Raw genomic sequence first — 25,567 nt, 5'->3', positions numbered from 1 at the left:
GAAAAAAAAAAATCTATTGATTTGACCTCGGATTGCGCCTACCAAACTACCTAAAAATTTTCAAATTTTTATTTTGATTCTGCTTTTTTTTTGCGGCGCATTTATAATAAAAAATGAGAAAGAAAAAAATAAACATTTCGATAGCTTTTTTGCCTTCAAAAGTTGCAAAAAATTTTGGCTCTCATGTTTTTGGATAAAATTTCTATTTCATCATTTTTTGATGTTTTTGATATATTTTTTTTTTTAAATACATACAAAAAGAAACAATTTAAAAAAAAAATCAATATCACAATTTTCTAAAAAATTTATAAATTTTTTTGAAAATTTTTACAATTTGTTAAAATTGTGATAATCAACTTTTTTTTTTTTAAGGAGGTTCAAGCGAATCTAATGTGAAAAATAATTTTCATCTTTGAGCTTTGAAATTAAGTATACGTATAAATAAATACATGTTTATTTAATCCGGCAAGTAATAAATACGAAACTTATTTTATTAAATAAATAAAAATCATAAATTATTAAATTGTTCAAATTATTTTAAATTAAAATAAATAATTTTAACGAATATTGGGAAGACTAAAAATAAAAAAAAAATTTTAATATTATTTTGGCTTATAAGTTACGCTCTAACTACCTTAAATTGTTCATTTTTTTTTGTATTAAAAAAAATTTTTTCAATAAAATCAAATAGAAATTTCGTTCAAAAAAATGAAAATTAAAACGCTCGACCTCACTTGTAAATATTTACCAAAACTTTTGATGAAAAAAAAAACAAAAAATAATAATTACAATATTTTTTATTAGAATAATGATGATTAATATATAGATTAATCGCGCTTCATTGAAGAGGTACAGCTGTGTTATTTATTATTTTTATAACTATTATAGTAAAATAATAATTAAATATCTTATCAAGCAATAAGATCTCACGACATAATTTTAATTAATTTTAATCTTTACTCAGCTCTGATTAATTACCAAAAACCCTGTTGAATAAATTGTTGATCTTGTAATCGATCTAACTCTATGATTGTTCACATCTCTTTTTAAAAAAATTAACACACAGTCTTATCACAATCAGACCATACATAATCGTTCACATTATCCAGATTTTTATTTTTTTTCTTCAATTTTTTTCTAACTCACCTAACTTTATGTACAGAATTAAATTTTTCACGATTATTATCATTAGTATGTAAATAAGTTGATTGTTATGATTATTATCATTACTATTATTAATATTATTATTATGATTATTGTTTAGTGTTATTATTAATATTAATATTATAATAATAATTATTATTTTATTTGTTTTAATTATTTTTGTGTTAAATACCGTGACGAGCCGAGGCACGAGGTGGTTCGACGGACAACGAGGTAATTATTTAGCCTCGACATCGAAATCGAGGACAAGAAGCTTTGTTTCTTCGGTACCATTACGACTCCCAACAGCACAAACAAGCTTTGTATCACTCGCACGAATCCTCCATACGACGCCACCACTTCCACCGCTTTCTAAAGCCACGAGATTTCTTATAAAATCACCTGAAAATTTTTTTATAATTAATTTGACAATTAAAATAATTCCTAAACTAATATACAGAAAAAAAATTTTATTAAATATTAGGACAAAAATTTGTTAAAAATATTAATTTTATTATTGTGAACTAGTAATCTTGCAGTCACTATGTGACTGCTGTGACTTGTGAACTATAAATAAATAAAATTTTGTTATATTAAATAATGAATTTTGTTAAGTTGCACTGTACTTTTTTAACTGTTGACGTTTTTAAAGATATGCGATCATCTCGATGTTACACTCATCAAGAGCTTTCATTTGAGTACCCACATGCATTTTGATATACTTTTCATATATACATATTATACATATATGTAATATATATAAATATATAAAAAATTGATGTGGGTACTCAAATGAAAGGTCTCGACGAGTGTAATGTCAGGGTGAGCTTATATTTTTAAAAATGTCAGTAGTTGACAAGATACGAGGTCATTTCTTAATTATTAATATTTTTAAAGATATAAGCTCATCCCGATGTTACACTGATCAAGAGCTTTTATTTGAGTACCCACATGCATTTTGATATATTTTTCATATATACATATAGATAATATATATAAATATATGAAAAATTTATGTGGGTACTCAAATGAAAGGTCTCGATGAGTGTAATGTTGGGGTGAACTTATATCTTTGAAAATATCATTAGTTCACAAGATACAATGTCATTTCTTAATTGTTGATATTTTTTAAAATATAAGCTCATTTCGAGTTTACACTCATAAAGACCTTTCATTTAAGTACCCACATGGCATTTTTTATATATTTTATATATATATATATATATATATATATATATATATATATATATATATATATATGAAAAATTGATGTGGGTACTCAAATGAAAGATCTCGATGCGTGTAATGTCGGGGTGAGCTCATATCTTTAAAAATGTCAATAGTTCACAAGATACAAGGTCATTTCTTAATTATTGATATTTTTAAAGATGTAAGCTCATTCCGATGTTACACTCATCGAGACCTTTCATTTAAGTACCCACATGGCAATTTTTATATATTTTTAATACATACATATATATAATATATAATATATATATAAATATATAAAATATATGAAAAATTGATGTGGGTACTTAAATAAAAGGTCTCGATGAGTGTATCATCGGGATGAGCTTATATCTTTGAAAATTTCAATATTTCATAAGATAAATGGTCATTTTTTAATCACGTATCTAGAGATAGAGCATTTTCGAATGCAGCCTAAATTCTTATTATAATAAATTGACTATCGGTGAGAATGATATGAAACCTTGAAAAGGCACAAATTAAAGTCTATAGGTATTTGTTATTCAATTAATTTTTGCGACAAAATTCTATATTCTCAAAAATATTAAAGAATATATGTTCTTATTTAAGAAAAAAAAATTTTTTCTTGAATAAATTTTACTTCATTCAATTATTTTTTGTTTTGATTAAAAACATTGAAACTCTCAAAAATTATTTTTTTAATTCAATAATTTTTCTTTTAATTTTTTTTCTAGTCTAAAAAATTCAAATAATATAAAAAAAAAAAAAAAATTAAACTTACCAGTCTTAACATCCCACAATTTCACAGTTCCATCATCCGAAGACGTAATAACAAAATGACTATTAAACTGAAGGCAAGTAACGGCCGACTGATGTTTATTAGGCCCAGATAATGTTTGTAAACAATGTCCATTAACAATATCCCAAACTTTAACAGTTGAGTCAGCGTTACCGGACACTAGAATGTTGTTACGTAATTCCATGCCCGACGTAAGTGACTGATGACCCATTAAAGTATGACGACAGGCCCCTGTCTCGACTTCCCATACTCTGATACTGGTGTCCAATGATCCACTTACAACATGAACTCCATCAAACTAAGCCCACAAAATTAAATCATTAAAATTATAATTATTAAACAAGCCAACTTATTTAATTAAAAGCTACCTGAAGAGAGTACACGCGATTAGTGTGGCCTTGAAGCGTGTGCAGGCATTCCTCACGCTCCGGATTCCACACTTTAACCATGTAATCGTAAGCACCGCTAACAACTAATTTTCCATCATATTGCACGCATCTTACAGCAGCCAGATGACCAACGAGAACGTGTAGACACTCTCCGGTATCTACTTGCCACACTCTCAGCGTCGCATCTCTGCTGCCGCTTACCACTTTGTTACCATGAAGGTGCATACATCGAACTGTCGACGTGTGCCCGTACAGGGTATGAATGCACTGACCCGTATCTGCGTTCCACACTTTTAATGTGCGATCCGTACTGCCGCTTATTACTGTCGTACCTGCCATTTGGGAAGACCACACGCCTCCTGTATGACCCATCAGTGTCCTCAGGCACTAGAATAAAATTATTTTTTTATTATTATTTATTTATTTATTCATTTGTTGATTTGTTACCAAAGACTAATACCTAATATTTATATAATAAAAATAAGGAGAATTGTAATTGTAGTGTGTAAGGATAAAGTGTATAATGACTATTTTTACTAAAAATAATTATGTAATATTTAATATTAAAATTTTAAAGATATTCTGAATATCAAAGCTTTGTAAAACACATGAATGTGATACAAATAAAACTCATATCTATCTATCTTATTTATTCATTTGAACACCAATCGGCATTATACAACAATTAGTATATTCCCTAAATTATAAGATATAAATTATAAATTTTTTAATTCTAAAATTTGAAATTTTAGCTCGAAAATTGCACAAAAATAAGTTTATTTGAAGATGCTTGGAAAAAATTCAAAATTAAAAAAAAAATTAGAAAATTAACGGCGTTATTAATAATATTGCAAAATATGTTTTTTTTTTTCAGATTAGAGCGGAAAGCCTTATTAATTATTAATTATTATTAAAACCTTACTAATTATTATCACCGCATTGGTTGGTATACAATTTAAGGAGTTAAAAATTTGATTAATATATAAATAAAAAAGAAAAAATTTACTTTAAACAAGACAAAAAATTATTGAATCAAGTAAATTTACTTAAATTTATTTGTTTAAAAATTTTTATACTAAAATTAAGAAGATAAAGTTCTTTAAAATTATTTCAAGCAAAAGATCCAGTTATTGACACTGGACTAATTGTTCGACACTTGTTTGACACTTGCAATTTTATTCTAATTTATTTATTTATTTCTTTATTGATAAACTCAATAGCTCTGTGGCCAATTACAAGGTTACATAAAAAATGTTCTTAAAAAACCAATTATCTATATTATTAAGAGAATTAGAAAAATTTAGTGTCCAAAATAGTCATATGATAAAATCGGTTTTTTTAGTGAAATTTAGTGTCATTGCAAAGGTCGTGATTTGAATTTGTGCCTTTTCAAGGTTTTATATCATTCTCACTGATAGTAAATTTATTATGATAAGTATTTAGACTGCATTCGAAAATGCTCTATCTCTAGATACATAATTAAGAAATTACCTTGTATCTTGTGAACTATTGACGTTTTTAAAGATATAAGCTCATCCCGATGTTACACTCATGGAGACCTTTCATTTGAGTACCCACATCAATTTTTCATATATTTTATATATTTATATGTATAAATATATGAAAAATATATCATAAATGCATGTGGTTACTCAAATAAAAGCTCTTGATGAGAGTAACATCGGGATGAGCTTACATCTTTAAAATTATCAATAATTAAGAAATGGCCTTGTATTTTGTCAACTACTGAAATTTTTAAAGATATAAGCTCATCCCGATGTTACACTCATCAAGACCTTTCATTTGAGTATCCACATCATTTTTTCACATATTTATATATATTATATATATATGTATATATAAAAAATATATCAAAATGCATGTGGGTACTCAAATGACAGTTCTTGATGAGTGTAACATCCGGGTGAGCTTATATCTTCAAAAACGTCCTTAGTTAAGAAAGTACAGTGCAATTTAACAAATGTCTTGTGAACTATTGAAATTTTTAAAGATATAAGCTCACCCCATTACACTCATCGAGACCTTTCATTTGATCACCCACATCAATTTTTCATATATTTATATATATTATATATATGTATATATGAAAAATATATCAAAATGCATGTGGGTACTCAAATGAAAGCTCTTGATAAGTGTAACATCGGGATGAGCTTATATCTTTAAAAACGTCAATATTTAAGAAACTACAGTGCAATTTAACAAAAGTCTTTATTTAAGAAAGCAAAATTTTTGTATATTTATAGTTTACAAGTCACAGCAGCAACTTAGTGACTGCAAGGTTCCTGGTATTTATTAATTTATTAAACTTGATTTTTTTTGTTAATTAAAATAAAATTGCAAGTGTCAATAACTGGATCTTTTTCCTTACTTGATTAAAGTAATTTTTTTTTCTATGTATAAAAAAATATAATACCTTTCCTGTAACTGCTGACCAAACTTTGAGAGTATTATCATCAGATCCACTGACTATACGATTACCAGAAAATTGTAAGCAAGTAATTACATGCTCGTCGTGTCCCTTGAGAACCTTTGGCGGTCTTATTGGCTTAGTTCGCCAGTTCATTTTAATACTATATTGACGCATGTAAGCTTGTTTCCAAGGTGAACTACAAATGCTATTACTACGATTGCTCTTGCGCTTAGTAAATGAAACATCCTTAAGGTCTTCTATGCCCTCAGATCGGCACTTTTCTTTCCACAGAAGATTGTCATCGGCAAGAAACCGCCAATTTCTACATGTTTGGGCGGCGCGTAATAAATCTCGGGGCTCTAAAAATGCCAAGACAGACAAAGCGAGCTCTTTTGGTAACAGTGATATAAAATCCCGCTGGAATTGGGGCTCTATTACTTGCATCATGTGCCGAACTTGCGTCGGCTCACAGCATTCTATCAACTCATCAATGGCTACCATTCTTTCTGCGTTTGTCCATTTCTGAAATAAATTATAAAGAATTAAATATTGTAATTAAAAAACTTCAATAAAATAATTTTAAAAAATTTACTTGGAATTGAATTAACCAGTTGTTCATTTCTGGCGGTGGATTGGCTCTCGTTGGTATTACAAATCTCACATGTTTTCCTTTATCATCTAATTTTTTAGTTATCCTAAACAAAAAAAAATAATTATTAATTTACATTGATTCATCATTTTAATTCAGGTATTACTTAAAGTTACAAAATTTCTTTCACATTATTTTTTTTTAACCAAGGAAATGATGTGTTTTTTATTCGACGTGGCAGTAATTATCGGTACTAACTTGGATTTACTTATCGTTAAAAAAAAAAAATTAGAAATTAAAAAATATCTTGTTTTTAAAAGCCCAGAGATAATTTTTTAGTAATTAATAATTAATTAAATTTTTTAAATGTTTTTCTATTGATAAGTTATTTATGAATGTTTATATTTATCTTATTTAATTGATAATATATTTTTAGAGCAGTCCAATACAAAATAGATTTTTTTCTTCAGTATAAATGATAATAATAAAAATTTTTTTTCTTACAAGATAATTTAAATTTAGAAATTTAAATATTTTACTTGACTTATTTTTAAGTAAGTCTAAAATAAAATCTTGAACATCAATCAATATCACAAGGAGAGTTATGTAATATTTTTTTTACTTTTATTTTACCATTTTTTAAGTAATTTTTTATGATTAAAGTTTAATAATGAAATTATCTGAAGTATTAAAGAAAATTAAAAATAAAAAAGTTTATTTATAATTAAAATCAAGCACAAATAATCAATTAAAATAATAATAATAATAATAATAATAATAATAATAACCAGCAACCTTGCAGTCACTATCTGACTGCCATGACTTGTAAATTATGAATAAATAAAATTTTGCTTTATTAAATAATGAATTTTGTTAAATTGCATTGTACTTTTTTCACTAATGACGTTTTTAAAGATATAAGCTCATCCCGATGTTACACGCATCAAGACCTTTCATTTGAGTACCCACATGCATTTTTTATATATTTTATATATGTGATATTTGTGAAATATATAAATATATAAAATATATGAAAACTTGATATGGGTACTCAAATAAAAGGTCTTGATGAGTGTAACATCGGGATAAGCTTATATCTTTAAAAATGTCAATAATTAAGAAATGACCTTGTATCTTGTGCACGATTGACATTTTTAAAGATATAAGCTCATCCCGATGTTACACTCATCAAGACCTTTCATTTGAGTACCCACATGCATTTTGATATATTTCTCATATATACATATATATAAATATATAAAATATATGAAAAAATGATGTGGGTACTCAAATGAAAGGTCTCGATGAATGTAATGTCAGGGTGAGCTTATATCTTTAACAATGTCAATAGTTCACGAAATACAGGGTGATTTCTTAATTGTAGATATTTTTAGAGATATAAGCTCATCCCGATGTTACACTCATCAAGACCTTTCATTTAAGTACCCACATGCATTTTTGATATATTTGTCATATATACATATATATAATATATATAAATATATGAAAAATTGATGTGGGTACTCAAATGAAAGGTCTTGATGAGTGTAACATCGGGATAAGCTTATATCTTTAAAAATGTCAATAATTAAGAAATGACCTTGTATCTTGTGCACGATTGACATTTTTAAAGATATAAGCTCATCCCGATGTTACACTCATCAAGACCTTTCATTTGAGTACCCACATGCATTTTGATATATTTTTCATATATACATATATAAATATATAAAATATATGAAAAAATGATGTGGGTACTCAAATGAAAGGTCTCGATGAGTGTAATGTCAGGGTGAGCTTATATCTTTAACAATGTCAATAATTCACGAAATACAGGGTGATTTCTTAATTGTAGATATTTTTAGAGATATAAGCTCATTCCGATGTTACACTCATCAAGACCTTTCATTTAAGTACCCACATGCATTTTTGATATATTTGTCATATATACATATATATAATATATATAAATATATGAAAAATTGATGTGGATACTCAAATGAAAGGTCTCAATGAGTGTAACATCGGGATGAGCTTATATCTTTAAAAATGTTAATAGTTCATGAGATATAAGATCATTTCTCAATTATGTATCTAGAGATAGAGAATTTTCGAATGCAGCCTAAATACTTATCATCATCAATTGACTATTAATGAGAATGATATGAAACCTTGAAAAAGAACAAATTTAGGTCAAGACTTTTCCAACGATACCAAATGTAACCATAAAAACCCATTTTATCATATAAAAATACTGGCTACAAAATTTTGCTTGTTCTCTTAATAATATAGATAATAATAAAAATTTACTTACATAATATGGTTAGTCTTATCCTCTGGATTAATTTTTTTACATGGCAAACTAATAAATTGCGTTTCACTTTTTCTTTTTCTAACCGATTGAAAAAGTGTCAATGGTATACTATTAGAGACATCATCATTCGGATGTTGTTCTTCGGCAGTGACATTAATAGCTACAACATGTCTGTACATATCATCAGAAGGAAGATTATCTATTGATTTCTGTACATCTGGATCAGTAGTCAGCGAATCATCGTCTACTGCTACCTCTTCTTCACAGTCAGGATCACAGAACAGCCCGTTTTCACTAATCTGTAGATTAACATCAAACATCAACACACCAACAATTAGCAACCCATAAATAACCCAACAATCCCAATAAATAAATTAATAAATATCTAAATAAATAAATAACTGAGTAAATAAATAAATTAATTCATTAATTCATTAATAAATAATTAAATAAGTAAATTAATTAATTAATTCATGAAAATTAAGTTAACCGACATCTGAAAATTAAAAAAATTTTTTTTCATTGAAAAAATTATTACAAAAAAATTCATTTTTAAAAAACTTGAAAAACTGTAAGTGCAATTTTTAAAAAATATTTTTTGGTTCTAATTTAATTATTGAAAAAAAAATAAAAAAATAAAAAATGTCGGCTAATTTTTGTGTCATAATTAATTCATTAATAAATAAATAAATAAAGCCAACATACTTCACTCTCTTCTTCACTGGTCTCCTCTCCGGCCTCCTCGGTTTCATCAAACTCCTCCGAGTCAGCCTTCGACAGCAAACAGCTGATTTCAGCATTACTGGGTCCAGGTACACCTTCAGCTTCGACAGGACTGGGACTGCTACCGCTCGGTTTATCGCCCTCGATTGTTTTCGAAGATGATGAAAGTGACGTAGACGGTGACGAGGATGTTGACAATGAGGATGAGGGTTCTGACATTACTGTATCATAGGACCCGTGGTCTTTCTGAGAGTAATAAAAATAATTATTTACTTTCCAGATTTTAATCACTTGCTCCAATTACTTGTAATTAAATATAAAATTAAAAAACTGACGTAATCATCTAAAATATGAATCGATTTAGTACCTAACCTCAACACTGATTATCTCCAGCCCACTCCAGATAATATATTTTTGTAAATAATTATATTTATATTTACCAAGTATTTAATAAAAAAAAAAAAAGTTAAATAATTTCTATAAAAATAATTTTTTTCAAGATATTTTTCTTACCAAAAGCGTTTAAATATCACGAGTCCAGATTTTCTTAAGGCAAAACTCACTATATTTTTGGCAGCTACGGTACTTTAATTAACACGGTGATTATAATTTATATATACATTTATATCTATATATATCACGTATAACACATGATGGAAAATATATTTTTTTTCTTCCCCGTTTATTTAAACAGTCACTAACCGAGGTTAAAGTATCACGGGGGTGGTGTGGAAATTTATACGCACCAAGTATATACAAAAAAAATATACCTATACATACATATGTATCTACACTACGTGGTATATATCTATATATATTTTACTATACATATATAGTGTATATAGATATATTATTTTTATATATAAGAAGAGAAAAATGAAGACGGCAGGTGCGAGGATTATCCGAAAGAGGCGAAGTGAGAGATCGTTTGTACTTTGTATCAGTTAATTTTGTAATAAAATAAATAAAATAAATATTAATATATATGGAGTATGTACACAATATTTTATTATTTATATTGTGTGAAAAAATCAAAGATTGACCGATTTTTATTTTACTAAACTGGAGTAAATAATTTTTAAAAAATTTTATTAAATTGTTTAAAAAAAAAAAATAAATTGACCGGATAAGCAGCTGGTGGACGTTCCTCCGTGCTCCGAATCCAGCGAGATTGCTGGTTCGTGGAGCAACAGCAACCCAAACCAAAGATCCCTCTTTCCTATATAATATCTTTCTTGTATATTATACCTGTAATGATACATATATGTAAGAAGAGAATTAGAGGAAAGAAGAGAGCTCAATAGGGCTGCAAGCTGCTGATCAGCTACAATTCAGCTTCTTTTTTATTTAACTTGTAGTCTTATTCTATTCTTTGTGTACATATCTCATTTTTTTATGCGCATGCGGTATAAATATTGTTTTATTTACAGTGTTACCAATTTTAATATTTTTTTTCATGTAAAAAAATTGATAATTTTTATTAAAAATAGCAAATCATTGTTTATTCTTGTCATAATTGTTGGAGAAATTTGGTGACATTAAAGTGAGCAGTCACTTGACAATTTTTTAATCAATAAATTTGCTCCGAAAAATGATTTCTAATAAATTGGATTTTTTTTTTAATTTTCTAAATGTCAATTTTTTTCCTCATTTTCTTTGACATAATTTATTTGTTAAAAAAATTCTTAAAATTATATAATATCTGCTTAATTAATTTTCATATTAAAGTTAGCATTCTTGACAATTTTTTAATTTTTTTCAACAAACAAATTTGTAAAAAATGCATTTTTAATTTTTTTTAACAAGCAAATTTGTAAAAATTGCATTTTTACTTTTTTAAAATTTCTACATGTCAATTTTTTTTTTAACATAATTTATTTGTTAAAAAAATTATTAAATTAATTTTTATAAAAATTTGTTGAGTAAAAATAATTATCAGACGTATTTCTTCATTTAAATCAAAATTGCATTAAAAAAATTACCAGCAAATTTACTTTGTTTATTATTTAAAAATAACTTCTTTGCAATTTGCTGACAAGACATAATTATTTATGAAATTTATGAAACATTAAAAGCAATAAATTTTTTTATTAACAGTAATCCAAATTTTTGAAAAAAAATCCCTGAAAATAAATTAAAATTTCTTTAAATAATTAATTTATACAAAAAATTTAATTATTAATTACTTAATTTACCATTTTTAAGACTTGTCATTTTTTCTGAACAGTCTTGATGTTTTTTTTTATGTTTCTGTCAAAAATTTTATTTCTCAATTTCGGATTTCAGCCAGCTGTCCTCTGGAGCCTCAAATCAGTACTAAAAAATAGTAGATAAAAAAGAAACACTCTCTATTTCTTCCTTCTCCATCAAACGCTGCCATCTGAACTAAAATATTTACACCACACTCGGTATCTAAATTAATTTTACAAATAAAATTAATAAATAAAAAATTTCAAAATTAAATTTTTAATAAAGTAAAAAAGTTAAGGAAAAATGTAATACTTAATAATTACATTCATGAAATAAAATTTAAAATTTTAATAATGTCTTAATTTCAGAGATTAATAAGCCGCAACTTAAAAATTCTCGTCGGAATAAATCTTTAGATTAAAATATGAGGATGCTAATCCAGAAAATCACAAATTTCAAAAATTTACATTGTTGCCAGTCTGGAAGTGCGGTTGCGGGTACGCTGCGTAACTTTACACATATATGATATCTTTTTCATATACGACATACGTGTAACTAACACCTTTTACACCCTGTTGCCACGTCTGCTGCGGTACAGGTTTTAAAAGTAGCATTCTTATATCTTTTACAAACCCAAAGAATGAATTTTTCAGGTATAAAAAATTCTATATAATTTTTTTTTTTATTTTTTTAACAAATTAATTACAAAAAAAAAAAAAATATTTAAAAAAAAAATTTTCACAGTAATTTTTTGAAATTTTTGAATTTAGAATTTTTTTTACTAAAATTTTGTTATAAAAATTTAAAAAAAATTGACAGATTTCTTTAAAAAACTCAATTGAATTTTTTTTTTAATTTTAATTAAAAAAAATTTCTATATTTATAATTTTTTGTTAAAATTTTTTTATAAAAATAAAAAAAAAAATTGATAAATGTCTAAAAAATTCAATTGAATTTTTTTTTTTAATTTAATAACAAATTAATTACAAAAAAAAATTTTTTTTTTAATTTTTACAGTAATTTTTAAAAATTTCTAGATCTAAAATTTTTTATTAAAATTTTGTTATAAAAATAAAAAAAATTGACAGATATCTTTAAATTATAAAGATTAATTTTTTCTCCGATTTTTCCCAATAATTTTTCTTCTGATAAAATAACCATATATAAAAATAAAAATATAGTTTGATTTTAAAAATAATTTATTCAGTATTTCAAAATACTTATGCAAATACATTTTTTATAATAAATATTTCGAAGTTTTATTTGCATTACACTCGACGCTATTGATTATTTGATGCCACGGTGATAAAATAATAATTATACTAAATAAAAAATATCTGAATAAATTCTTCGTTATATATATTTTATATGTGAATGTAATGTAAATTTAGCTCAATGATGAATTAAGTATAAAATATATATAATAATATCATGCGATTTAGTATAAATTGGAGCAGAGTAGGATTTATTGTATGGGAAATAGGATAGCATGTGGGTGATCGTTTTTACCGGCTTCAATACTAAATCCTGAGGCATGTATGTACACATAAATATATATATACATATATATATATAGTTATATATATATATATATATATATATATATATATATATATATATATGGACAATACATAGACCAAATTGTGCATTGAACATTGAGCTTGGGGTCTCACTGGCAATATAAATGATAAAGTCTCAGTAGTCGCTACGCTTCAGTCCAGAAAGCATCTAGTCCGACCCTTAAAGTAATAATCTTAATTACAACTTGTAATTTTTTATTTTATATACTGATTATTTTTTTTTTAATCCTTAACAGACTAATAAATAGTTAAATAGATCCAGAGCAATGGCAGAATTTTTGGGAAAAAAATACAAGCTTTTTAGCAGCGACAAATTCGACGAAATGATGAAGGCGTTGGGTGAGTACCGGCTTTTTTTTTTTTTACAAAAAAAAATAAAATAATAAAGTGTAGAATTTAATTATTTTTTTTTTGTAATTTTTTATCTTTATTACAGGCTCTAAAAATTAGTTTTTGATAATTAACTTAGTAATTGACAAAAATAGGAGTGGCGTTTTCAATTATTACTTCAGACAAATCGTACTATTTATTCTAATCACTGTAATTACCCAGGTGTTTTAGTGATGACCGTGCAGGATTATAAATATATATATTTATGATTTTTTTTTGTATCTTAGTAATTTATTTGCGTGGCATTAATTATCTATAATGGCTTATTTTATTTTTATATTTGTCTAGTTTGAATTTCTTATGCGTAAAAAAAATTTCGGTACATTTAATATTATTATTTATCATTTAGTATGTTAAATTATTTCAAATGGATTTATTATTTTTATTTGTGATTTTAAATTACAAAAAAAAAAACATTTTTTTGCAGGAAGTTAATCTGACTAATTTGCAATTTAAAAAATTATTAAAAGATTTTAATGATTATTAAATGGTAATTTTAGATTTTTTTTGTTTGAAAGATTGAAAATTTTTTTAGTTATATTTATTAATTTATTAAAAAAATTTCGTTTAATTTCTTCATTTTTTTTTAGTTATATTTATTAATTTTTTTTTTAAATTTAATTTAATTTTTCATTTTTAAATTAATATTTTTTGTAATAAAAAAATTATTAAAATATTTTTAAATGGTAATTTTAGATTTTTTGTTGATTTAATGAATTATTAAGATTGAAAATTTTTTTAGTTATATTTAATAATTTAAAAAAAAAATAATTTAATAATTTAAAAAAAAAATAATTTAATTTTTGTAATAAAAAAATTATTAAAAGATTTTTAAATGGTAATTTTAGATTTTTTGTTAATTTGATGAATTTTTAAGATTGAAAATTTTTTTAGTTATATTTATTAATTTAAAAAAAAAAATTAATTTAATTTTTCATTTTTAAATTAATATTTTCTGTAATAAAAAAATTATTAAAATATTTTAATGATTTTTATATTGTAATTTTCGATTTTTTGTTAATTTGATGAATTTTTAAGATTGAAAATTTTTTTAGTTATTTTTATTAATTTAAAAAAAAATTTTATTTAATTTTTTTATTTTTAAATTAATATTTTTGTAATAAAAAAATTATACTACTGCAGTGCAGGAAGAAAATATAATAATAATAATTTGCCGGAAAAATCAATAGTTAATTTACACGCGAAAAAATTAAATCAAGATTTGTTCGTATTTTACAGAAAAAAAAATTCAAGATAAATTTGATATCATTGTTTACAATCGAGCAATTTTATTATTATTATCTACACATTTACAGTGAGCAAACATGATGTATATAATAATAATAAAAATAATATTAGAGACTTAACTGGGCGGGAATCGCAAATGCTTGCTCATGACACGCTATCATTATGTGCGAAAATTGGCTACAGCTTATTATTAACGTATCAACGTTTATTGCATGAATGACTTTTACTGTCCAGAATGTGTCTCATCCCCGAGATTTCTTAACAATTTATCGGCAATAAAGTTATCATCTATTATACAACAAAATGTTTTCGTCCAGAATCAAATATTATCATTACGAGTTTAAGATTTTACATAATTGACATAACAAGAATCCGTTAGTTGTAAAATAATATCACCATCATTATTTTTATTTCATTTTAATAATTTGTGCAGCCACTAAAATATAATCGATTCTCCTTTTAAATTTTATCGCTAATTAAATACCTGAGTTATCGATAAAAGTACTTTCACTTGTACTTAATATTAACTAATTTGTTAGTGTTATTTTTATTTTCATTTTATTCATAAAAAAAAACGTTTTATTGCGATAAAAAGAAAGTTAAGGATAAATACTTGTACTGAGATAACTCGCTGATTGATAATTATTTTAGAGGTCAAAGTCCATACTCTAATCTCTTTTACTCCAGTTAAGAGTTCACTTTATTGATTTAACATTGAATATTTATTATATCTCTTTTTATCACTTTCTTCTTCGTGAATTTTCATTGATATTTCTTCTTTAATAAATTAATTAATGGAATATTTTTGAAATAACTGTCTGAAAATTTATTTTTGAAGTTTTTTAATTTTATTATTAAATATTTAATCATTTTAATGATCAATATTTTTTTTTTGTAAAAAAAAAAAATTAATGGTTGTCAGTCAATAAAATTGAGTATTGAAATTTTCTTTTTATGTAATGAATAAATGAATCAATTATTAGGTTTGTTAAGAAGTAATTAATGACTTGCAATTTATTAATTTTTTACTGTCAATTAATTATTATTCAATTTATTAATAATAAAACTATTAGATAGTTGCAAAATTTATTATTTGTTAAGCAAATAAACTAGCAACCTTGCAGTCACTATGTGACTTGTGAACTATAAATCAAGAAAATTTTGCATTAATGATAATTACTTCTGTAAAATTGCACTGTACTTTCTTAAATATTGACGTTTTCAAAAATATAAGCTCATCCCGATGTTACACTCATCAAGAGCTTTCATTTAAGTACCCACATGCACTTTTGATATATTTTTCATATATTCATATATATGAAATATATATAAATATATGAAAAATTGATGTGGGTACTCAAATGAAAGCTCTCGATGAGTGTAATGTCGGGGTGAGCTTATATCTTTAAAAATGTCAATAGTTCACAAGATATAAAGTAATTTCTTAATTATTGACATTTTTAAAGATATAAGCTCATCCCGATATTACACTTATCAAGAGCTTTCATTTGAGTACCCACTTGCATTTTTGATATATTTTTCATATGTACATATATATAATATATATGAAATATATGAAAAATTGATGTGGGTACTTAAATGAAATATCTTGATGAGTGTAATGTCGGGATGAGCTTATATCTTTAAAAATGTCAATAGTTCACAAGACATTCATCAAATTGTGCCGCACTTTCTTTACTAATAACGTTCTTAAAGATATAAGCTTATCCCAATGTTACACTCATCAAGAGCTTTCATTTGAGTACCCACATGCATTTTTGATATATTTTTCATATATACATATATATAATATATATAAATATGAAAAATTGATGTGGGTACTCAAATGAAAGGTCTCGATGAGTGTAATATCGGAGTGAGCTTATATCTTTAAAAATGTCAGTAGTTCTCAAAATACAAGGTCATTTCTTAATTATGTATCCAGAAATAGAGAATTTTTGAATGCAGCCTAAATACTTATCATAATAAATTGACCATTGGTGAGAATGATATGAAATCTTGAAAAGGCACAAATTCTAATCACACCTTTGTAATGACACTAAATTTCACTAAAAAAACCGATTTTATCATATGACTATCCTAGACACAAAATTTTTTTTATTCTCTCAATAACATAGATTATAAAAAAATTTTTTTTTTAATTTTTAAAAAATAAGTTACAAAAAAAATTTTCTATTAATCAAAAAGATTTTTCCTCCTTAATAAATCTAATAAAAAAACATTAAGTCACTAAATTAAAAGCTCAATTAACTTGACTTATAAAAAGTGACATTTAATCCTTGCCTCGTAAATTAGACCATCAATAGAAGTCATATAAAAATAATAACCAGTCTATAAATGAGTTGTATGCATAAACATAAAATAAAATTTATTCTAAGATATGAATTTATAATTTTTAGGTGTCGGCCTGGTGACCCGTAAAATGGGAGCAAGTGTGAGCCCAGTTGTCGAGCTGACCAAAGACGACAACGACCTGTACACTCTGAAGACAACGAGTACATTCAAGACCTCTGAAGTTAAGTTCAAGCTCGGGGAGGAATTTGACGAAGAGACACCGGATGGCCGCAAAGTTAAGAGTGTCATAACTTTAGATGGCAATAAAATGAGTCACATTCAAAAGGGAGAAAAAGATACAGTCATTGAACGAGAGTTCACTCCTACGGAAATGACTGCTGTTAGTACCTATTAACCAACACTTCGTAGCGTTATTACCACACATGATTTTATTTTTTATTTTACGCCACACCGTGCTATAAAATTAGACATCAGTTAGATCAGTTGTTGCTAAAAGAAGAAAAAATAATCCTTCAGACGGATATTCAATGACATTTAATTTATATACTTATTTAATTGTTATTATTAGGAAGTACTTGGCCCTTTAATTATACGGGTAATTTCTTATGATTGGTCAAAGTACCGGCTATAATACTCTTTTTAAATCTATTATTGTTATAAAATATTATATTTCTAAAGTATCGCCTGAAGAAAAGAAGGGATAACGACTCGCAATCAAGTAATGTAATGTCGTGTCGACTTTTTTACTTGATGACAGTTGATTGAGCGAATTAGTCACCATGATTCAATTATTCACTTAATATTTATTTTAAGGACTCAATACTTTTATTATACAAGCTCAATACTCGCTAATTTTAGACCGGTTCTATTCTAAGTACCCTTGAAATTTAAATTGTTCATCGTACCCACAGACCGGCAGTCTGGAATTTTTTTTTCGGTAATTTAATTTCACTCTTTAAGTACTAAAGAATTTTTTTATGATAAAATTCTTGGTTAAATTTTTCTTATCAGTTAATTTTAGCGTCAAGTTATAAAACTCAAATTAGTGTAGTAAAAAAAGATTAGATTAGAAAAAAAAGTTTTTTGTCATTTATATTTTTCAGATGGTAATTTTGTTTAGAAAAAATTTTTTTAAAAATATAATATTGCATTGAAAAAAATTTGTAGAACATCGCGTGAGATTTATATCAATTTGCTTGATATAAAAATAATGAACATGAGACTAGAGTTTACATAAAATTTTTTATTATTTTTATTTTGATATCAATCGCTATTTTTTTTTTATTTAAATAAAAATTGCTTTTAGTTTTTATTTATTATTTGTTTTATTTTTTTCAGATCATGAAAGTAGACGACATCGTTTGTACTCGTGTCTACAAACTTCAAGCATAAGAAGATAATTTTATTTCAGAAGCTATTGCACCAAGTGGATCCACTATCAATTTATCATTTTTTCTACTTTTCTGCTATTATAATATTATTATTTTTTCTAATATAATTATAAAAATTTACGATTCAAATTATAAATAATGAATTTTTGGGAATATAAAGTACTTTGTATTCAATAAATATCTAAAATTAATTTATTCTGTGTAATTATTGAGATTTGATAATAAAAATTTCATTCTAATCCTTGATAAAAAATTTTAATAATAATAATAAAATTAATTTGAAATGAAAAAAATTAAAATTGTGAACTATTAGTAAATAAAATTTTGTTCTATAAAAGAATGATTTTTGTTCAATTACACTGTAATTTTTTAACTGTTGACGTTTTTGAAGATATAAGCTCATCCCGACGTTACACTCATCAAGAGCTTTCATTTGAGTACCCACATGCATTTTGATATATTTTTCATATATTCATATATATGAAATATATATAAATATATGAAAAATTGATGTGGGTACTCAAATGAAAGCTCTCGATGAGTGTAATGTCGGGGTGAGCTTATATCTTTAAAAATGTCAATAGTTCACAAGATATAAAGCAATTTCTTAATTATTGACATTTTTAAAGATATAAGCTCATTCCGATGTTACATTCATCAAGAGCTTTTATTTGAGTACCCACATTCATTTTGATATATTTTTCATATATACATATACATATATATATAAATATATAAAATATATGAAAAATTGATGTGGGTACTCAAATGAAAGGTCTCGATGAGTATAATGTCAGGGTGAGCTTATATCTTTAAAAATTTCAATAGTTCACAAGATACAAGGTCATTTCTTAATTATTGATATTTTTGAAGATATAAGCTCATCCTGATGTTACACTCATTAAGAGCTTTCATTTGAGTACCCACATGCATTTTTGATATATTTTTCATACATACATATATATAATATATATAAATATATAAAATATATGAAAAATTGATGTGGGTACTCAAATGAAAGGTCTCGATGAGTGTAACATCGGGATGAGCTTATATTTTAAAAAATGTCAAGAGTTCACGAGATACAAGGTCATTTCTTAATTATGTATCTAGAGATAGAGCATTTTCGAATGCAGCCTAAATACTTATCATCATAAATTGACTATTGGTGAAAATAATATAAAACCATGAATAGGCACAAATTTAAGTCAAAACTTTTCCAACGATACCAAATTTAACATAAAAACCCATTTTATCTTATAAATACTTGCCACAAAATTTTACTTATTCTCTTAATAATATAGATTATCAAAGCTTGAATTTTTATAAAGTTATTTCTAAATTTTAATATAAATACTTGTTTTGTAAACATTTACTCAAGTGAATATCACTTAGTAAAAATAAAATTTTAAATATTCCCCGCCATTTTTTAATTTTAGGTTATGTCCAACAATAACAATTACTCTAACCTGTGCAATCACTAGTCTGTAAGTAAACTATACCTGGTAAGTAAATTTACAAACTAATCAAATGTAAATAAAAGCAAAATTAAAAAAAAAAATAAATTTTTCAGAAAATAACTAATAAAAAAATGGAAGAAGCAACAGATGCCGCGTCAGTGACAACTAACAAGAAGAGCCTTATAATATTCGGCAGAGATGTTACGAAGATCCCATGCTTTCGGAATAGCTGGTTGTACGGAATCTGCAGCGGGTTCGGGTGTGGAATTCTGACGTTTATGTTCACCAGCAGAACACCACTGGCTTCTCACGTCTTCATAGGCTCGACTTTTGGAGTTACCCTGGTATATTTCTCGGTCTGTCGGTATCGATTTGCTAAGGATGACATGATGGCTAAGCAGCTCAGAGTTTATATGAAAGACTCCATGGGTCTCGAGGGTGCAGACCGGGAAGCTAAACTTAAACAAATAGAAGAACTCGCCAAGACTCAGACTAAGTAGAAGTAATTTATAATTTAATTACGGGTTTGTAAAAAAATATATGTACATAGGACTGTTTTGTAAAATATATGCTCAGTTTGACAGTAAGTGGTCTTGATATTTTTTTTTATTTTATTAAATTTATTTTTATTAATTCCAGTGATCATTTTTTTTTTCAGGTAAATAATAATAATTATTTTAAAATTGAATTAAAAAAATCAATTTTTATTATGCTGATCCAATTAAAATATAAATTTGGAGTTTATTATAAATTATTTTAGTAAATGTGTATTTTAAAATTATCAATAAATATTTTTTATTTCAAGATAATTTTTAAAATTTTTACAACAAGTTATATTATTAAAAAAAATTTCAAGTGTAAATTTATAAAAATAATTTACTTGTTATAAAAATTCTTAAAATTTTCAATTAATTTTAAATATAAATAATATTTTAGTTCATTAAAATAAGTGTAAATTTTTCTAATTAATAAATCAATAGAAATTTAATAATTTTTGAGATTTTATAAAAAATCAATTATAGATAATTTTTGATATAAAAATTTTGAAAAAATTATCAGTTAATTTTAGTATTATAATAATTTTTTAAATTAGTGTCTCTAATATTATTATTAAAGATATTTTCATGACCGATTGTATATATATAATGAAAGTTTCATTATATATGGCTTGGCAACCAACCCCATTTATTTTTTCAAAGTTTGTCTTTACTCTCATTCAAATTTCTTTCATTTCTTTCATTTCAATTAACATCTTTATTACTCGAATAGATACTACAAGCTTCCAGCTTTACTAGTATTCAAGTTTGATAGATTTCCATCGAACTTATGTACAGAGAGGATGTCTCTCGACCAATAGGGAAGATGGAAGTGTCCATCTCTCGGCTTGAATTAGATCCACTAGTCATTTGACCAAGATGGCATGAAACTTTCATTCTAAATATTATTTTGGTTTATTAAAATAAGTGTAAATTTTTCTAATTAATAAATCAATAGAAATTTAATAATTTTATAAAAAATTTTTTAATATGAAATTTTTGTTATAAAAATTAAAAAAATTAACAGTTAATTTTAGTATTATAATAATTTTTTATTGCATTAAATTTTTTATTTGAGCAGCATAAAAAAATTAATTTTTTTTCCAGAAAAAATATCAATTATTATAAAATAAAAAACTTATTAAATAATTTCAAATCTAAAATAATTAAGCAAATTTAAAAACTTATCAGTTTCCTTTTACTAAAAAACCAGAAGCTTTTAGCCTCATTAACTCTATCTTTTTTTCGAACTAAAAAATCCCAACTTAGCATACTGACAACTCGATAAATTTCTTCTTCTTAAAAAAAAAAAAAACTATAATTAATGAGTCTAAAAGCTTAAAATTTATACATAAAAATAATCTGTGATAGTAATCAAAAAGACGAAAAAATTTGTTAATTTATAAAATTTCCAGTAAGGAAGAAAAAAAAATAGTTTTTGAATGGAGACCGGTCGCCCTTCCTCGACAAATTTCATCATTATTATTATCACCATCAATTTAACTTCCACATAATATAATATCTGCGTACCTGTACAGGATCCCACTCACAATCACAATAAAATAAAATGCCTGTACAGGCACGAGCGTGGTTACGTGGACAACGTAAACGGACAAGTCTAAATTTAGAAGAGCTCCTTTTATTGCGGCCAACCTTGAACAGGGACTTCAAGTTTAACGTTTCCACACTCGACATACCAACTGGTCTCCGGAGTCTGAATCAGAAAAGCCATAAACATCTGTACTAATATAACCGAAAATAACTCATCCATCGTATCCAGAACTGTCTGGTGATATGAAGCGTCATCTCATCAAATGAAGAGAAAAAGAGATGCTCCATTCACTCAGCACATCCCAAAAAGATTGCCTACATTATCTTATAATTTCTCAATATCAAGACATCACATATCACATAATAACACGAAATCTCTCAATCTTGCATTACTCTAATCGCCTTGAGCAAACAAATATCAAATAAATTGAATTTATGGAAAAATCTACCCGGCCTTCACATAAAATTAATATTCATCCGATCCAACACATTTCACACGAATTTTCTTTATAGTTTTCATTTTCATTACCATTATTCTAATTGGTGCCTTTGGATTATTTACCGCCGGCCCGATAGACTCTGTTTACAACTTCTTCAGTCTATAGAGCTAGAAGAGAGGTACTTGTATAATAAAATCATCTCTTCTTACTGAAGAGATAATACATTCAATTTATTTTTAACGTTTCTCAATAGAATTAACTAATAATTGAGAAATTATTAAGTCGAAGAATTTATTTACTTGTACTTGGTGTTAACAAATTATTTCGCTGTGAAGATCATGGTAAGGTTTTATTTGTTATTCATTATTTATGGGTTATTATTTTATGTTGTAAATTTTTTTAATTTATGGCTTGTAATAAAATTTTGTATTGTGTAAAATTTTATTTTAAATTTAGAAAAAAGGCCCATTTTTTAAAGTAATTTTTTCTTGGTTAAAAATATTAAAAAAATTTTTAAATTAACAAAAAAAATTGTAATTAATTAATTTTTTACAAAAAAAATTATAATTTATTATTTTGTTTATGAGTTATTATTATTATTATTATTATTATTATTATTATGTTGTAAATTTTTATAATTTAGTGTTATATAAAAATTTAAACTTTCTGAATTTTATCAAAAATTAAAAGAAAAAATCGATTATTTTAAATATTTTTTTTTTTGTTAAAAATATTTAAAAAATGTTTAAATTAGCAAAGAAGAAAAATTTTAATTATTTAATTTTTTACAAAAAAATTATCATTCATTATTTTGTTTATAAGTTATTATTATTATTATTACTTTGTAAATTTTTAAATTAAGTTATTATTAAAAAATTAAAAGAAAGAATCGATTGTTTTAAATATTTTTTTTTAGTTAAAAATATTTAAAAAATTTTTAAATTAACAAAGAAGAAAAATTTTAATTATTTACTTTTTTTTTTGTAAAAAATTGTAATTATTTAATTATTTTGTAAAAAATTTAAATTTATTATTTTAGTTATGGGTTATTATCAGTATTATTATTATGTTATAAATTTTTATAATTTAGTGTTGTATAAAAATTTTAATTTTCTGAATTTTATCAAAAATTAAAAGAAAGAATCGATTGTTTTAAACATTTTTTTTTTTAGTTAAAAATATTTAAAAAATTTTTAAATTAGCAAAGAAGAAAAATTTTAATTATTTAATTTTTTACAAAAAAATTATAATTCATTATTTTATTTATGGGTTATTATTATTATTATTATTATTATTATTATTATTATTATTATTATTATTATTATTATTATTATTATTATTATTATTATTATTATTATTATTATTATTATTATGTTGTAAATTTTCATAATTAAATGTTGTGTAAAAATTAAAATTTTCTGAATTTTATCAAAAATTAAAAGAAAGAATCGATTATTTTAAACATTTAAAAAAAATTTTTAAATTAGCAAAGAAAAAAAATAATTGATTAATTTATTTGTAAACATTTTTTATAAATATTAAATTAATAAAAAAAAATAATAAATAATTTTTTGACCGCCAGAAAAAAAAATGATTGATTAAATAAAAAAATGTATAATTGATTTTGAGTAAAAAATGATAACCCATAAAAAAAGCAATCAATCAATAGTCAAAACTAATCATAAGGCTAGATCGAAAATAGATTAGAAAAAAAGCAGATAAGTTAGCTGGTAATTAAAAGCGATTTAAAAATAAAAAATAAATAAAATCTGACACCTCAAGTGGATCTTAACGACGAGGGCGAGCGACCAGGAGCTTGTATTGGGTCTACTCCAGACTCAGGTGAAAGTCCCTGTATCCGGAGAGAAATTTTCAGACAACGCTCTCGCGTAACAAGCAATTGAGGAGCGACATTGAGGAGCCTCCGAAGGTACACGTTAAACTTAATGGGTTCACCTTTAAAACACACACACTCGAGCATTCATTAACCGCCGAATTATAATTATACCGCGAACCTTTTCAATAATCAATCTAACGCTCTTACTCTGAGTTTTTTCGGTCACTCGCCCAATAATTAGTGTACTTTTTTTTTTTGGTGAAAAAAAATTGTTTATTAAATCGTAATCATGCAATCCCTAATCGGTAATCGGTAATGTTTAGAAAGCTAAATTGATTTCGACGGTAAGAGTTATTAAAAATTATCTGTCAATGTCTTTTGTCGCTATTGCAAACAACATATAAATAAAGATTACTTTTATTTTATTTATTAGCGATTATTATTTAATCATTTATTATTGATATTAAAGATACTTTTCCTTGACTTTTAAACTTTTGATTTTTTGTTACAATTATTTATTATTTTTTTATTTATATTATTCAATATTTTAAAATATTTAAAATTATTCTTTTTAAAAAACAATCTAAAAGTTTTTCTTAAGTGCATTTCTTCTTTTATCAAAAATTAATTTAATTTTTTTTTCTTCTCAGGTTTATTTATTGTTAAACATATTTTTTTCATATTTAATTCAATTAAAAAATTTTTAATTATAAATTATTACTTAAAAATCAAAGAAAAAAATTTTTTTAGTTTTAATAAAATTAAATGAAAATTAATCATTTCTTCTTTTATCAAAAATTAATCGATTTTTTTTTCGGGTTTATTTATTATTAACATTTTTTGGTTTTTTAAGTAATTATTTATTAAAAAATTTTTAATAAATTATTACTTAAAAATCAAAGAAAAAAATTTTTTTAGTTGCGATAAAATTAAATGAAAATTCATCATTTCTTCTTTTATCAAAAAATTAATTGAATTTTTTTTCTTTTTTAGGTTTATTTATTATTACTTTTCTTTGGTTTTTTTAC

General features: G+C 24.6%; 3 protein-coding genes across 5 annotated transcripts; 2 read left to right on the top strand and 1 right to left on the bottom strand.

Moving 5' to 3' along the window:
* Nucleotides 1-942: 942 nt before the first annotated feature.
* Nucleotides 943-10,380, bottom strand: LOC123267012 (F-box/WD repeat-containing protein 7). The gene is made up of 8 exons (XM_044731477.1): nt 10,114-10,380; nt 9,583-9,845; nt 8,878-9,176; nt 6,567-6,669; nt 5,978-6,496; nt 3,520-3,927; nt 3,134-3,449; nt 943-1,545 (listed from the first exon to the last, which is right to left on the bottom strand). The coding sequence occupies exons 2-8, from the start codon at nt 9,817-9,819 to the stop codon at nt 1,382-1,384; spliced, it is 2,046 nt and encodes a 681-aa protein (XP_044587412.1). The 5' UTR covers nt 9,820-9,845; nt 10,114-10,380; the 3' UTR covers nt 943-1,381.
* Nucleotides 10,381-13,418: 3,038 nt separating this feature from the next.
* LOC123267154 (fatty acid-binding protein, muscle) lies at nt 13,419-18,910 on the top strand. The gene is made up of 4 exons (XM_044731697.1): nt 13,419-13,535; nt 13,607-13,709; nt 17,429-17,703; nt 18,663-18,910. Exons 2-4 carry the CDS (start codon nt 13,637-13,639, stop codon nt 18,714-18,716), a joined length of 402 nt encoding a protein of 133 aa, XP_044587632.1. The 5' UTR covers nt 13,419-13,535; nt 13,607-13,636; the 3' UTR covers nt 18,717-18,910.
* A 1,225-nt stretch (nt 18,911-20,135) lies between these two features.
* Nucleotides 20,136-22,708, top strand: LOC123267176 (cytochrome c oxidase assembly protein COX20, mitochondrial). Of its 3 annotated transcripts, XR_006509993.1 has the most exons (3): nt 20,136-20,220; nt 20,289-20,758; nt 22,250-22,708. XR_006509993.1 is itself a non-coding variant. In XM_044731715.1 (2 exons), the coding sequence occupies exon 2, from the start codon at nt 20,307-20,309 to the stop codon at nt 20,673-20,675; it is 369 nt and encodes a 122-aa protein (XP_044587650.1). In that variant the 5' UTR covers nt 20,136-20,220; nt 20,289-20,306; the 3' UTR covers nt 20,676-20,762. The 3 variants fall into 3 exon arrangements, 2 of the variants coding, with proteins under 2 accessions (XP_044587650.1, XP_044587652.1); XM_044731715.1 differs by lacking the exon at nt 22,250-22,708 and having other exon boundaries at nt 20,289-20,762; XM_044731717.1 differs by lacking the exon at nt 22,250-22,708 and having other exon boundaries at nt 20,182-20,202; nt 20,289-20,762.
* The last annotated feature ends 2,859 nt before the right edge of the window (nt 22,709-25,567 follow it).

This window comes from Cotesia glomerata, linkage group LG6, assembly GCF_020080835.1.
Source record: "Cotesia glomerata isolate CgM1 linkage group LG6, MPM_Cglom_v2.3, whole genome shotgun sequence".
NCBI lineage: Eukaryota > Metazoa > Arthropoda > Insecta > Hymenoptera > Braconidae > Cotesia > Cotesia glomerata.
Note: the sequence above shows the minus strand (reverse complement) of the source record. Positions and strands in the feature narration are given on the sequence as shown.

Excerpts from the sequence above, each read along its gene's own strand:
- LOC123267176 (XM_044731715.1), top strand. The coding sequence starts at position 20,307 with ATGGAAGAAGCAACAGATGCCGCGTCAGTGACAACTAACAAGAAGAGC.
- LOC123267154 (XM_044731697.1), top strand. The coding sequence starts at position 13,637 with ATGGCAGAATTTTTGGGAAAAAAATACAAGCTTTTTAGCAGCGACAAA. Across the intron at positions 13,710-17,428 it reads CGAAATGATGAAGGCGTTGG|GTGTCGGCCTGGTGACCCGT; the intron begins GTGAGTACCGGC and ends TATAATTTTTAG. Across the intron at positions 17,704-18,662 it reads CTCCTACGGAAATGACTGCT|ATCATGAAAGTAGACGACAT; the intron begins GTTAGTACCTAT and ends TATTTTTTTCAG.
- LOC123267012 (XM_044731477.1), bottom strand. The coding sequence starts at position 9,819 with ATGTCAGAACCCTCATCCTCATTGTCAACATCCTCGTCACCGTCTACG. Across the intron at positions 6,670-8,877 it reads GATAAGACTAACCATATTAT|GATAACTAAAAAATTAGATG; the intron begins GTAAGTAAATTT and ends TTTTTTGTTTAG. Across the intron at positions 6,497-6,566 it reads ACTGGTTAATTCAATTCCAA|AAATGGACAAACGCAGAAAG; the intron begins GTAAATTTTTTA and ends AATTTATTTCAG.